We start from the raw sequence: 13,165 nt of genomic DNA on the forward strand, positions 1-13,165 counted from the left end.
AGAGCGCCCCTGCCTTCTCCTCCCTGAAAAATCCCACCCAGAGACCTTTCGCTCGCAGCTTTCAAACTTCTTCAGAACCGCTCTTCATGCACGAGCTTAACCTTACGTCAGCTGAAAGAAGACTCGGAACAGGTCCACCGGGAGCTCTGACAAACCATTCAGCCTCGACGCTTTTTTTTCCTCCACCCAATACAAGAACCCAACAACTGCTGCGATAGGATTTATGCTGGGAGCACGCAGGGATCACTTGATCTCTCCCAAAGGAACGTTATTTTGGGCTGCTTCTTTCCCATGGAGATTTCTTTTCCTTCGAAACCCAAAGCAAGGGAGAAACGGGACCTACTGGCTCCCAGAGCAAAGGAGTTTGGCCGCCGCGCCTTCCCCCAAGCATTTCGCTTCCGCTGCTCGGTTCTGGATGCTTTTCCTCGCGCATCTCCAATGTTTAACATTTAGCAATCTTTTTTAAAGCCTATCTCGCGTGCTCATTTGTATTCAGTTTCCTTCAGCGGCAAAATGCTAGGCACTCCACGCTATTCAAGCAAAATCAAAACAAAGCCTCCAAACGAGCACTTGCGGGACGTACCTAGTCATCTGGGTAATTAGACATTTTCCTGGTTCCAAACGTACCGAAACCCGCAGGCAGCGCCCGAGGAACGTGCCAGCAGTTACCCTGGCAAACCAGAGCCCTTTCTAACCGTTAGCTCAGGAGGTTAAGGGATGTTTCAGCCACCACCTCTCCCTACCTGAATTAACCGCTGATTTTACTTCCTCCGTGTGCTCTCAGGCGCCTTTGCCAGCCACACCGGTTCACCTGCAGGCAGCTGCCGGCAGCACAGAGCAGTGGAAGGAGATGGAGCTGGCACGGCGAGAGCAGCAGAGCCCAGGGCGTGAGCAAACTCATGGGTCTGCTCAGCTGCTGCGAATCCACGGCCTCAGTCGGTTGCCGTTGCCCCGGGGAAGTCCGCAGCAGGGCCAGCACGAAGCCCACGTGCTGCGAGGCCATCCCACAGCACGGGGCAGCAAAATCCCCGCGAGAGCAGCCTCCTGTTCGAGCCCACGGGATGCACACGGACCCTGCTCACCTCTCCTCACCCCCAGGCAAGCTACGGGGGCAAGGTGGCACATGAAACACGCAGGCAGCGCCCCAACAGTGATCTCCAGCATATTTTTTTTCCAAAATTTCCACTTTTTTCCCCCTCCTCGTATTTCCACAGGGCATCAGGTCACACTTGCCCTGTCTGCAGCTCAGCCTCATGGCACTCCACAGTCCAAACCTGAACGTGAACTTAATTTTATGGGAATTAAGGCAGCAACCTAAAGCAAACCCTGTCCCGAACGGGAGCACTGGCCCTCGCCACCTCCTGTTCCAGCAGACCCTCCTGCCAAAACAAACTTTCCTCCCCAGACTATTTTCTTCCTCTGAACTGCCTCCGCACGCTGCTGCCTCCTCCTGAGGCTCCCTCAAGGTGGGACGGTACCGTGGTTCTGCCGTTCGCACCCACAGCTTCAGCGAGAGCACTTCGGAATAAAAAAAAAAAGAAAAACAACACAGAGTGATTCGCATTTGTCAATGTGAGGAGATCGGGTAGAAAGGCTTGATTCCCTCAGACATCGCTCCTGATTTTTGCAGGTACAGGGAGAACTTTATGCGAGGCAACCCTCCAGGAAGGAAAACAGTTCAAGCACAGAGGTAAGAAAAGGGAGAAGAAGGTAAGGAAAGGGAACAAAAGGTAGGCCCCGTTCCCTTCCGGCCCGGAGCAGTTACACCCAGGTAGCGAGGCAGCCTGACTCACGTTTCGGGGATGACTAAAGGAAAGTGCCTGCATTTCCGAAGCAGCCCCGTCAGAAACCCCAGGAGCTACACGTGCCGAAGACAGACGTCAGAAGTCACTTCTGCGAGAGGCAGAAGAGCGAGGGAGACCTTGCTCTTCTGCAGCAGGAACCCGGAGGGCAACTCATAACCGGTGACATCTCACACGAGACCCCGGCGGTTCCACATTGCTCGACCGCGCGCCGAGGCCCGCTGTCCTCCACAGCCTCTTTTCACGTCCCGGCAGACGTCTGCTTGCTGGAACACCGGGCTTATTTTCAATACTGTTTCCCCTGCAGAACAGACAAACCCCTCTGCAGGAGCTGCAGCCTCGGCTGCTTCTGCCTTCACCTCAAGGCGAAAAAACCCCTTGGCATCCCAGCGCGAGTCGCAGCCCCGCCACGCGCCGTGTCCCTGACGCAGCGCCCGCACGCCTGCCCGGCCCACGTGGAGGGACAGGCAACGGCAAAAACGGGGCTGCAATCGGAGGGACCCGCTGCCACACCGGCACTCACACAGCAGCTTGCTGCAGAGACTCCAGGATTTCCCCCGAGACCCCCGGCACTGCCTGCAATCCGCTGCCCACCCGGCCCCGGAGCCCCCCGAGGGTGCAGCCCTGGTGCCCGGCCGTGTCCTTACGCTGCGTTTTGTGGTCATCCCCGGAGCTGCAGACAAGCACGCTAGGTCGGGAGCTAGTTTTCATATCTGCAAGTATCAGCATAAATGGCAACGCAGCACTGGAAGTCCTTGACAGTGACGGACGCCCGTCGGTGGGCTTTTATTTCATTGCAGTGACCGCAGCTACGAGGCCGGGGGACATGGAAACCCCGCCACCTCCTCCGGGTACCGCGGGCGAGAAGGGTTTCAAAGCGGCATTATCACAGGAGCTCTGCGTCCTCTGCACGCCGCCAGGGATGACACGAATTCGTGCTGGAACCTGGCACCAGAACCAAAAGCTCCCCAGCTGCTCCCCCCTCTTTCCATAGGGGCACGCGGGGGACTCGCGTCCCCTCGGTGCCAGCCCCCTCCGAGACCCCCCTGCGCAGGGAAGGGAGGCTGAGGGGGGAGAGTTGCTGCCCGACGGACACCGCGAGGTGCCGGCGGCACAGAAAGGGTGGTAGAGATCTGGAAACGTGGGGTTTGGGTTATAAACCGGGATCGCCTGGAAATGCTTGGTTGTAAACCGGGATCGCCTGCAAATACCCGGTTATGAGCCGGGATCGCCTGCAAGCGCAGGGCTGGGTTATACGGCACGATCACCTGCAAGGGCAGGATTTAGGTTACAAACGGGCTCAGCTGCAGCTGCAGCACTCGGCTATAGAGCAAAGGCACCTGCCAACGCCGGGCTCAGGTCGTAAATGGGATCCCCGGCAAACGCAGGGCTCGGGTACAGCCCCGAACCGCCCCCAGCTGCAGGACACGGATACGAACCGGGATCACCTGCAGCTGTAGGACGCGGTTACAAACCCAACCCGCCTGCAGCCGCGGGGCTCGGCCAGGAGCCACGGTCCCCCCACAAGGCAGGATTTGGGGTTTTTTCCCCCAAACACCGCTCCAGCCGGGGGGCAGGGCGCAGCCCCCGGCACCGACCGAGGAGCGCGGCCGCCGGCTGCGGGCGGCGCAGCACAGAGCGGGACTGGGGCGGCCGGAGGGCTCGCCCAGCCCTGGGCTCCCGGCGGCTCCGGTCCCCTGTCGCTCACTTACCGGGGAGAAAATAACGGCAAATAAAAAGGGAGCGCCGGGAACGGCCGGAACCGGCGCTCAGAGAGCGAGGCGGGTGCCACCGGTAACGGGGAGGGGAAGGGGATGGGGCCGGTCCCGGTGCCCCCAAAGCGGGGGGGAGACGGGGGCAGCGCCGCGGCGCCGGGGAGCCCAAAACCGGGGCGCCGGGGGCTCGAACCGCCGGGAAGCGGGGCCGGGAGGGCGGTACCGGCGGGCTGGGCGCCGCCGCCGCCGTTACCTGGGGACGCAGCTGGGGCTGGAGCCGTCGATCTCCCAGGTGGCGAACAGGTTCATGGGCACGGGGCGCCCCAGGGCCCCGGCGCCCCCCGGGAAGCTGAGGCGGCCCCGCTCCGCCGCCGCCGCCATGGCCGCGCGCACACCGGCACCGCGCCGCCCGCCCCGCCCCGCGCCGCCCGCGGGTCACGTGGGAGGGGAGGGGCCACACGGCGGGTGGGCGGGGCTTCGCCGCCGCTGGGCGTGGTTAGGGTGGGGCGGGATGGGGCGTGGCTTCTCTGCTGCTAAAGCCACGCCCACGCCGGTGAGGCCACGCCCCCCATCCGCCGCCGCAGCACCGGGGCGGTTTCCGGAAGTGGCGGCGGCGGCTGCGCAGGGCCCGGAAGTCGCCTCACAGCTAGAGCGGAAGTCGGCGCGGCGGTTTCCGGCCAGCTCAGTGTCGGCGGAGGAGGCGGCGGCGGTGGGGGGCTGCGAGGATGGTGCTGCTCACCATGATCGCCCGCGTGGCGGACGGGCTGCCGCTGGCCGCCTCCATGCAGGAGGACGAGCAGGTGGGGCTCAGCTGCGGGGCCGGGGCTTGGCGCCTCCCCTCAGGCCTCGGCGGGGTCCCGGGGCCGGGCGGGCGGCGCTGCCCGCGGGGGGGGGCGGGCCCGGGAGGCGCCCCCCGGCCGCGGCCCTCAGCCTGTGCTCCCTCCCTCCGCAGTCCGGCCGCGATCTGCAGCAGTACCAGAGCCAGGCGAAGCAGCTGTTCCGCAGGCTGAACGAGCAGTCCCCCACCCGGTGCACGCTGGAGGCGGGAGCCATGGCCTTCCAGTGAGTACCGGGGGTCGGTGTGCGGCTGGCAGCCCTGCTGGCCCGCTGGGGGCTGCGCCAAGGGGCCCCGCCAGCTGTTGCTTCTCGGTGCTTGGTTTTCAGCCCGTTTCTTAGCTCTGCCTTTGCTGAGCGCAGTGTATGTTCTCCTCCACGTATGCTTTCTTTGTTAGCTTGCGCCTTGTCCGCCCTCATTGGGTTCTCTCTACCTTCTGCCCTTCCTACCTTCATTGTTTCTTCTGCTTTCTGTGTCTTTTCTTCTTAGAAAGATACTCCGCGCCTTCCCCTTTTCCTCTCTTTCCATAAGTCTTTGGTAAAAGCAGGCTGGCAGTGCTGCTGTGAACCCCTCCTGCACAGGACCCCTCTCTGTAAGAGCGTACCTCGTACCGCGTCCGCTTCCTGGGTCAAGGCACACGGGGCATCTCTCATTTATTTCTCCAGTATATTTGCCAAACATGCTTTTCACACCTGGTAGATTTGCCAGATGTGTTGCATTTAATTGATCTCCTTAACTTTTTGGAAACTTCCAGCTTAAAAGCTCTTCTGGCTTTCTGCAGTAGCGCGGTACTGAGGTAACTCGAATATAAAAGAAGGAAAGCTGACAGAGACCGTGGGTTGGGCACCCTTGGTCCCCAGCTAATAGCAATGGGACTGGGAAGGAGGGTAGGAGGAAGAACTCACAGCCCATGAAAGGCAGGAGAGCAGGCTCATGTTTGAGAAGAGGAAATGCTTCTCTACGTGACCTGTAATTAGCTAGTAGAATAATTGTGGAAGAATTCAATCAAATCCAAAGTCTTGTCAAGCATCAGAGTTACGTTCATTAGAGAAGTAAGCCCCAGTGAGGCTGGGTGCCACGTGGGGTCGCCAAGGCAGAGCTGTGCAGCTCTGGCAGTGGGGTTTTCTCGGTCCCCAGACCCTGGTGGCTGGGTAGATGGGAAGTGGCTTCTGAATCTGAGACATCTGGCTTTAGTTCTGTGCTCCTGCCCGAGTTAGTGCTTCTGCCCAACCCTTTTCTGAAGTGTTCAGGGATTTGGCAGCGTGAGAAGACAGATCGGGAGATTTTGGGGAGAGCTGTCTTCAGCAAAAGCCATGCGGCCCCCGGGGCAACTTCTCTTGTGGTTGGCTAACGTACAACGACTGCTGCGAGATTGTTTGGTTTGGTTTTTCCCTTGGCTCTGCTTGGCGCAGATAAGGAGCTGTAGTGGTCAGAGGTGGCACTGATTCGGGTTGTCTGCCTGCTCTGATCTCCTGTAGGGTTTGGGTGGTGTTCTCAGAGTGAACTGGGGAGTGCTGCTCTGCGTCTTCTTCATGGAAGTTGAAACTTGCTAGAATTAAAAATGTTTCTAAGTGTTCCTGTGGCACAAAATATTACTTCTTTTGAGATGGGACGTGAAGGCAGTGCGGAGAACGCTATCAGGTCAGCAAATCTCCTGTGATAGCGGTACAGGAAAGGGAAGAAACGGGGCAGTTTGAGATTTAGTCTGAAACAATGCTGATGGCCGTGCTTTCAGTGAACGCAGCACGTCTTGTGTTCCGCCAGATCAGAGCTCCGACTGCTGAGGGCAGCATAAGCCAGGGCTGGGCGGTTTGTGGTGCGAGAGGAGCGTGGCTGAGCGCGCTGCTGAGCTTGCTGAGGTGGCGGTGGACGTTTTTAGCTTGATCACCTCGGAGAGCCTGGTCGTGGTGAAGCGTAAAGCTCACGCGACTGCTGAAGTGATGGCCGTAAACGTACGGTGTAGGCTTCAGCTCCGAGAGCTGTGTCACCCTTCCAGCTGCAGCTCCTGCTGCGCACAGCCGTGCAGGTGCAGAAACGCCCACGTAGCCGCCGTGCTGCGGGTCGGGACGTGACCTTTGGCTCATTAACGGCCTAAGGCTCCTACCTGTCATGCTGAAAGCAACCCTTGGTCGTTGTCACTGATACCAGATAGGAGGATAAAGCTTCTCTATCAAAATCATCCAAAATGAGCACAGGAACCTGCTAGCCGTGCTCAGGCACAGAAGTTAGAACTGGCAGGCTGCAAACGTTTGCCCCTGCAGACCGTGCACTCCGGTGGCGTCTGAAACTCAGCAGGTGTAAAATTCAGAGAGGTCTGGCTGTGCAGGAGCGCTGTTCTGCTCGGGGACTGAGCCTGGCAAGACTGCCCGCCTCCAGGGCAGAATGAGGTGTGCCTGCTTGCCCTGCTGCTGGCAGATGGACTTCAGATCCAAGGTATCACATCGGGGAAAAGGCTTTTCAAAGGCTGTTGTCGTGACAGTGGCTAAAGCAAGCTCTGAGTAAAATTTGGAGCATCTCTGAGCTCCAAGCGGGTCTCGGAGGGTGAGGAAGCGCAGGGGCAGGACGTGCCGTAGGGTCAGTCCCACGGGCCTGGTGCTGCCCAAGCTGAGGGACACACAAACGTGGGCTTGTGGGGATGAACTTGTAAGAGTGTAGCGGCAGCAGGCATGGATCCTCGGAGCCAGAAACAACTTGAGTAAGGTGCATTTGGAGGATTTGGGCCTTCTGGAGTGTGTGGAAGCACAGCAGGGACCAAGTTGTTTTATAAGCCTGATGCAACTATTAATACAATAAGCTACTTATTTAATGACAGCGCCCTTACGAGTAGGTTAATTCTCTAATATGCCATTTAGCTCTGTGCTAACCAGACTGCTACGTAACGGCCTTGTACAGAAAGTCAGAGGAAGGTAACATCCAGGTGACATTCAAATTCCAGCTTGAATAAAACAGCTAAAATTTTCAGAGCGTATCCAGGGGCTGTCTGCCAGCTCCACTGCCTTGGCTTTGGTAGAAGTGGTGCTGCCTCTGTTTTTGTATTGGCCAGCTGAGGAGGAAAGTGGAGTAAGGATCGTGCAGCAGCAGACGATTGCAGTGAAACCCAAATGACATCAGTAATCTTGAGGCCGATTCCATCTTACCCCTTACTTCAGTAGGGTTTTTAGCTGACTCCGAAGGAAACACCCCTGCCCGTTCTTTGTGCTCACGGAGACACTGAAGCCCAAGCCCTGGTAGCACACTCATGCTTAGCCTTTGCACGTGTGCTGGGGAGGCCACCAGAGCCCATCTAGTGCCAGTATTTTATTCAGCTGCCTTTGAGGCGCACGTGGACAGCACGCCCCACTGACAGCTGAGTGCCGGGGAAGAAGGGGGCACCCAGCTCTCCAAAAGGGAAGGTGGGAGCTGGCAGCCCCTGGGCGCCCTGTCAGAGGGCTGAGACCAAGTTCCTGTGCATGCCTGAACCTCACAGCAGGGCTTTCTGTTTGTGGGCCTCCGGTACTTGGCTGTGCCATGCTGTTCTAGAGCTGTGCTTGGCTACCGTCCCCTCTACTCTGCTGGCAAACTCTCCTGTGCTCCCCGTCCGACTGCGGAAGCATCCTCCCTTTTCGTCCTGAAGTTATTACTCTTGTTACGGGTATTTGGTTCTGATGATACTCACAGGCCACCTCTTGTCCCAGTAGAGTCAAAGCGTAGGGTCTGTCAGAGCTGGTACGGGCTCTAAGACTGCAAAGAAATTTATTTTAGGTGAAGGACAAAATAGCCATTACTTTGGAGGAGGGTTTACACCCAAGGCTGACGTGTCCGGGTGCAAGGTAGGAAAAGGGGTGCTGGAGAGGATGGATCCAAAACTGCTCGCTTAATTCTGTCTGCTGTTCTAGCTACATCATCGAGAAAGGGGTTTGTTACCTGGTCCTGTGCGAGTCTGCCTTCCCGAAGAAGCTGGCCTTTGCCTACCTGGAAGACTTGCATTCGGAGTTTGATGAGCAGCACGGCAAGAAGGTGCCGACGGTCTCCAGGCCCTATTCCTTCATCGAGTTTGGTGAGGTTCCTCTCTTTTTGGTGCTAGAGAAATGGGTGTTTTGAGTGAGGAATGCTTGTGAACAGAGAAATAGTAGGAGAATGGTAAATGCCCTTTGATTCTGATTTCTGTGAGTCTTTTGGCTCTCCTCCAGTGAATGTTTGCAAGCAGTCTGTTGGCTGTCTGCGCAGTGCTCCCACTCCTTTGGCAGCTGGGCTGCTCTGTGTTCCGGGAGCGTTTTCTCCACGTTGCATCTCAAGGAGATGGTGTGGAGCTAATAACGTGCAGAAAGGCTTCTTGGTACAGCGCCCCGGATGAGAGGGAGTGGGAGGAAAGTGCGAGGAAAACCCGTATCCACTGGTGTGCTGGGAAGGGAGGGAGAACTCCGATGACTGCATTGAGGTTTGGTGGTGGTGGTGGTGGTGCTCTCCTCTGGTGTGCCCACAGAAACAGGGCTGTGGACAGAGGCTGGAAGAACGTTGTTCTCCTGGAGGCAGCACGATCTCTCAGCCCTCCTGCCTTGCTTTTAGGTTGAGCCTTTGTGTCGTTCTGTGCTGACCTGGAGGAGAAGGCTAAGGAGCCCAAAGCTTCTAATCCATGTCCAGAGCCTCTCCCTGCAGACAGTGTGAGGCTTGGAATCAATTGTTAACGTTTTATTCTTTTCTAGTCAGGTGACTGCATTTTGAGGTGGGAGGGGAGAAGCAAGCCTTACACCATGTTCCATTACTTGCAGTCATTTATTTTACAGCGAAAGGTGTGTGAACCTGGGGTTGAATGGTTCCACCCCCTGTGCCCTTTTGTCTCTATTTGAGGGTGTGTTTCTATGAACACAATTCACCAGAAGCCCTGGGGGTTTTTTACAGAACGCCCCTGATCTATCAGACCATTGACTGGAAGTCGCGGTGGCTCCTTCGGTTGAAGATGTAGGCTGAAGAAGAGACAGTCCAGTTCCTTTTGCCTGGCAGAGCAAGTGCTGTGGGGAGACAAGAGCTTCCCTCTGACAGCCCTCTCTTGTTCCAGACACCTACATCCAGAAAACCAAGAAACTCTACATCGACAGCCGGGCGAGGAGGAACCTGGGCTCCATCAACACAGAGCTGCAGGACGTGCAGAGGATTATGGTGGCCAACATTGAGGAAGTCTTACAGCGAGGAGAGGCACTTTCAGGTACAGTCAGTGGCTGCTGTTTGGTGAACGGTTCCTTGTCCACGTGGCCAGCTGGGTGGGGAGAGCATACCAGCGGGAAAGGTTTCCTAGTTCCTGGGAAGAGCAACGGGCTCTGGGTTCTCCCCACCTCGGTGGCTCTCAGGACAAACACCAGAGCACTGCAGACAGGCACAAAGCATGCTGCCGTGTGATGTCTCAGCTGCTCCAGAGGCACTTGGTCAGTTACCCCAACGTTTGGGGATCATCTGGCTGGGTTAATCTGCGTTAATTTCTCTGCCCTTTCCGACAGCTCTTGATTCCAAGGCCAACAACCTGTCCAGCTTGTCCAAGAAGTACCGCCAGGATGCGAAGTACCTGAACATGCGTTCCACCTACGCCAAACTTGCGGCCGTGGCTGTGTTTTTTATCATGCTGATCGTCTATGTGAGATTCTGGTGGCTGTGACTTCCTTTTGACACGAAGAGGGAAAGCCGGTGGCCCGGCAGATGGGTGTGTGTGCGGGACACCGGTCACGGGGGATGTGCATTAGAATCCACGCAGGACCATCACCTTTATGCGAGTGTCCTGAAAATGTTAGGTGGCACCTGAGTACCACACTTCTTAGCGAACCCTAAACCGTAGGTGTAAAGGCTTGTTGTCTACAGGCTTTTCCTCTGAGGCAATTTGCACTGGGGTGCTGTCGCGGTTGACCTCCCGAGGTTCTGCACCCCTCTGAGGGGTGAGCTCTGGGAGCAGTCAATCGGTGCAGTTTAGCATAATCACCTTTGACGTCCTCCTCTTGAGTAGCTCTAGTGGGAACTGGACTCTAATGAACATTCCTTGTGTTGGCAATGGTTGCTTTTTTAGAATCTGGGTCTGTGTTTTTTTGGGGTTGTTTTTTTCTTTTTTTAAGACGACTCCCCTGTTTGAAGGCAAATACTGCTTTGTACATATTACAGTAGCTTTCACCTCTGTCAAGCTAGCTGTTGTTTTCTGTCTCTGATGTACTTTCAATTGCTTTAGGAACAATTGGATGGTAAATAATGCCTTAAATACATTGTCTAGTACTAGGAGAGGCAATGAAATATTACCGATTCCTACAAAATTAGACTCCAGGTTTGTAAGTGTCCACTTTCCCTCTCCTGGCAGCTGTGTACAACGGTATGTTTCCATGTGATTAAAAACAGGGTGTGTAGCTCAAGTGCTGTTGAAGCGGGCACAGTGCAAACTATGTCAGCATTGTCTGTTTTTTTCCCTTCTATCTGCAGATTCACTACATTGCTTCCTTCCTCTTTACTACGCTTTCCTTCCAAAATGTGTCAAACCTGCCAGCATTTCGTCTCCGGAATGCTTGTTTCCTTTCTCCCTCTTCCACCCAAAGCAACCAAAAAAGCAAAACCCTGAATGTTGTGAAGAAAAGGCAGTGTTTCCTTAAAGAAGACTTGAACTTTACATGAAGGATTCAAAAGGATAACTTTAAAACAGTGGAATCCTTTGGAAATGCCACCTTTTTTTCCTCTGGTCACCCTCTCCCTACCTCACTTGGGAAGTTGAAACTATAGGTGAAGAAAAAATCATTGTGGGGCAATAGTTTATAACCTCTACTTTCTCATGGGCCAATCTATATAGTTCCAGTGTAATGTGATTATTTTTTGATGCTGGTCCACATGTGCTAGGAGTACAGTTTTATCTGTCAGCCTTTTTTTTCCTTTGAACTAAAAAACAGCAAAACCCTACGGGCCTTTCCACACTTTTCTGCACTCAAGTGTCTCTGACGTGGTAAGAAGCAGGCACTGTCACAAGAGAGGTTCAGGGTTCCCCGGCACCTTTTAAAAGCACACTCTGGTGTAGTTCTGGGTGTATAAACTGTGACCTGGAAGCGTTTCCTGCCCTTGGTAGGGATCTGGGAGCACTGTCCAGCCTGGCACCGTGTGGGATGGGCAGGGAAGCAGTTAGCGCTCGTCCTTCAGTCCCCCTGGCAACTCTGATCTGCCCCGTAGGCTAAAATCAGCTGTTTTCTGCATGATGCCAAGTCTTACGTTGTAGATTGCTTTATTATTACCGTTTTTATCCTTACACGTGGTGTCCCTTCCGGGTGGCTGTCCCAGTGGTGTCGGTCTGTGTGGAGGTGCCGGGAGGTGGGCAGCCACCGGCCGTACCTGGATCGTTGTCACTCGGGGGGTGACGCTCCTGCGGTGTGACCAGCAGCTCCGCCAGCAGTTGCCCGCTGCAGCCCCACTGTCAGCCGTGGAATAAACGCTTCTGAAAAGTCCCTCGGCAGCGTGTCTCGTGTTTCCATGATCCCGGAGGATGCTCCCCTTCCTTCCAGGGGCGTAAGGGGGTGAAGATGACCCCGTAGTTAACCCGCAGCTCCCCTCCCGTGTGCACTGCAGCCTGAGCAGTCAGTGCCAGCGCAGGGCCGCAGCTGCAGCCTGCAGATGGCAGTGCCTGCACGGAGCTGCCGCGCGGTGCGGAGCCCTGCCGCTGCTGGCATCCTTCCTGAGGGTGCCCCAACTTGTTGCGCTGCCCCGGCCTTCCCCGGGGGCCCGCAGCATTGCTGGGCCCCAGTGATTTCTCCAAAAAATCCGTTCTGGGGTTGACTTACTGCTTCCAGGAGTGCGAAGGCCATGGTGTGTGGCAGGGAAGGACTGAGACCCGTGTGGGGACAGCAGTTAGTGCTTGGGCACCCATTAGCCCTGCAAATCCTGTCCCCTGCCTCCTCCTGTGCCCCTGTGGCTGTCACGTACAAACCAGCTGCGTCTGGCACAGGCCGCGGAGCATCTTCAGCATCGCCGCTCCCAGAAAGCAGCGGTTTGGGTGCTGCAGGGTTTTGGTTTCTGTGTTTATTTGGGCACCAGCTGCTTCCCCTGCTTTGAACCCGATCCTTGCACTTGCAAAACCCTTTTTCAGACAGGTTCTGAGAAAAAAGAAAAAAAACAAAACACATTTGGCATCTTTCCGGGGTCATCGGGTGTTTGGCCTCAGATGGTTTCTGGCAGCTGCTTTGCCGTGACTGAACGTCCTGGTGGCACCCAGGGCTTGGGTCCGGCCCTCGCAGCACCTAGTCCTTGCCCTCCCTTCTTTGGGGATTGCTGAGGGGCCCATTGGCACCCTGGGCTCTGTCTCCGTGGGGCCAGCGAGGGATGCCCCGCAGAGTGGGGCTGGTGGGCTCGGGAAGGTGCCTTCCCCTCCCTCCCCTCACTGTTTGCTCTGCTGCCAAAGTGACCTTTAGAAAGGAAGGATGTCTATTTTCTGCTGCCCGAAAATGAAGGCTCTGGCGATGGCAGGGCGCTGTGCTGCCGCAGCCGGGCTTGGAGGCCGGCCAAGGGCAGCTGCCTGCTGAGAGCAACCTTCCCTGGGTTGGCGTGCCCCCAAAACCACCCCATCACCCCCCCAAAATGCCCCGTCCTCTCCATCCAGGGTGACACGGCTGGGCTGGACCCCGACCCTGAGCAAACCCAGGGCAGGACATGGGCTACCCCCAAACCTGAGCCCTCTGGGGGTCCCCGGGGGTCCAGCAGCTCCCAAGACCCCGCAGCCAGCACGGGGGAGAGGTGGGCTCTGTCCCCTGTGGTGCTCTGCCCACGCTTCCCTGACAGCCTTTGAGAGCTGCCCACGCGTCTCCCCAGCTCCTCACCCATCTGGGGCAGCT

General features: G+C 56.7%; 2 protein-coding genes across 13 annotated transcripts in view; one reads left to right on the forward strand and one right to left on the reverse strand.

Moving 5' to 3' along the window:
* PACS2 (phosphofurin acidic cluster sorting protein 2) overlaps nucleotides 1-3,957 on the reverse strand; it is a 70,586-nt gene extending 66,629 nt beyond the window's left edge. For 8 of the 12 annotated variants that reach the window (XM_035333741.1, XM_035333738.1, XM_035333740.1 and 5 more), the window contains exon 1: nucleotides 3,771-3,955. In XM_035333741.1, coding sequence (XP_035189632.1) covers nucleotides 3,771-3,898 — 128 coding nt within the window. In that variant the 5' untranslated portion in view covers nucleotides 3,899-3,955. Of the gene's footprint in view, nucleotides 1-3,770 lie in introns of all 12 variants that reach the window. The other 4 variants (XR_004753003.1, XR_004753002.1, XM_035333734.1 and 1 more) reach the window with 2 other exon arrangements.
* A 245-nt stretch (nucleotides 3,958-4,202) lies between these two features.
* On the forward strand, nucleotides 4,203-11,785 carry SEC22B (SEC22 homolog B, vesicle trafficking protein). The gene is made up of 5 exons (XM_035333458.1): nucleotides 4,203-4,317; nucleotides 4,470-4,579; nucleotides 8,228-8,388; nucleotides 9,388-9,534; nucleotides 9,824-11,785. Exons 1-5 carry the CDS (start codon nucleotides 4,243-4,245, stop codon nucleotides 9,976-9,978), a joined length of 648 nt encoding a protein of 215 aa, XP_035189349.1. The 5' UTR covers nucleotides 4,203-4,242; the 3' UTR covers nucleotides 9,979-11,785.
* Nucleotides 11,786-13,165: the final 1,380 nt, after the last annotated feature.

This window comes from Oxyura jamaicensis, chromosome 8 (genome assembly GCF_011077185.1).
Source record: "Oxyura jamaicensis isolate SHBP4307 breed ruddy duck chromosome 8, BPBGC_Ojam_1.0, whole genome shotgun sequence".
Lineage (NCBI taxonomy): Eukaryota > Metazoa > Chordata > Aves > Anseriformes > Anatidae > Oxyura > Oxyura jamaicensis.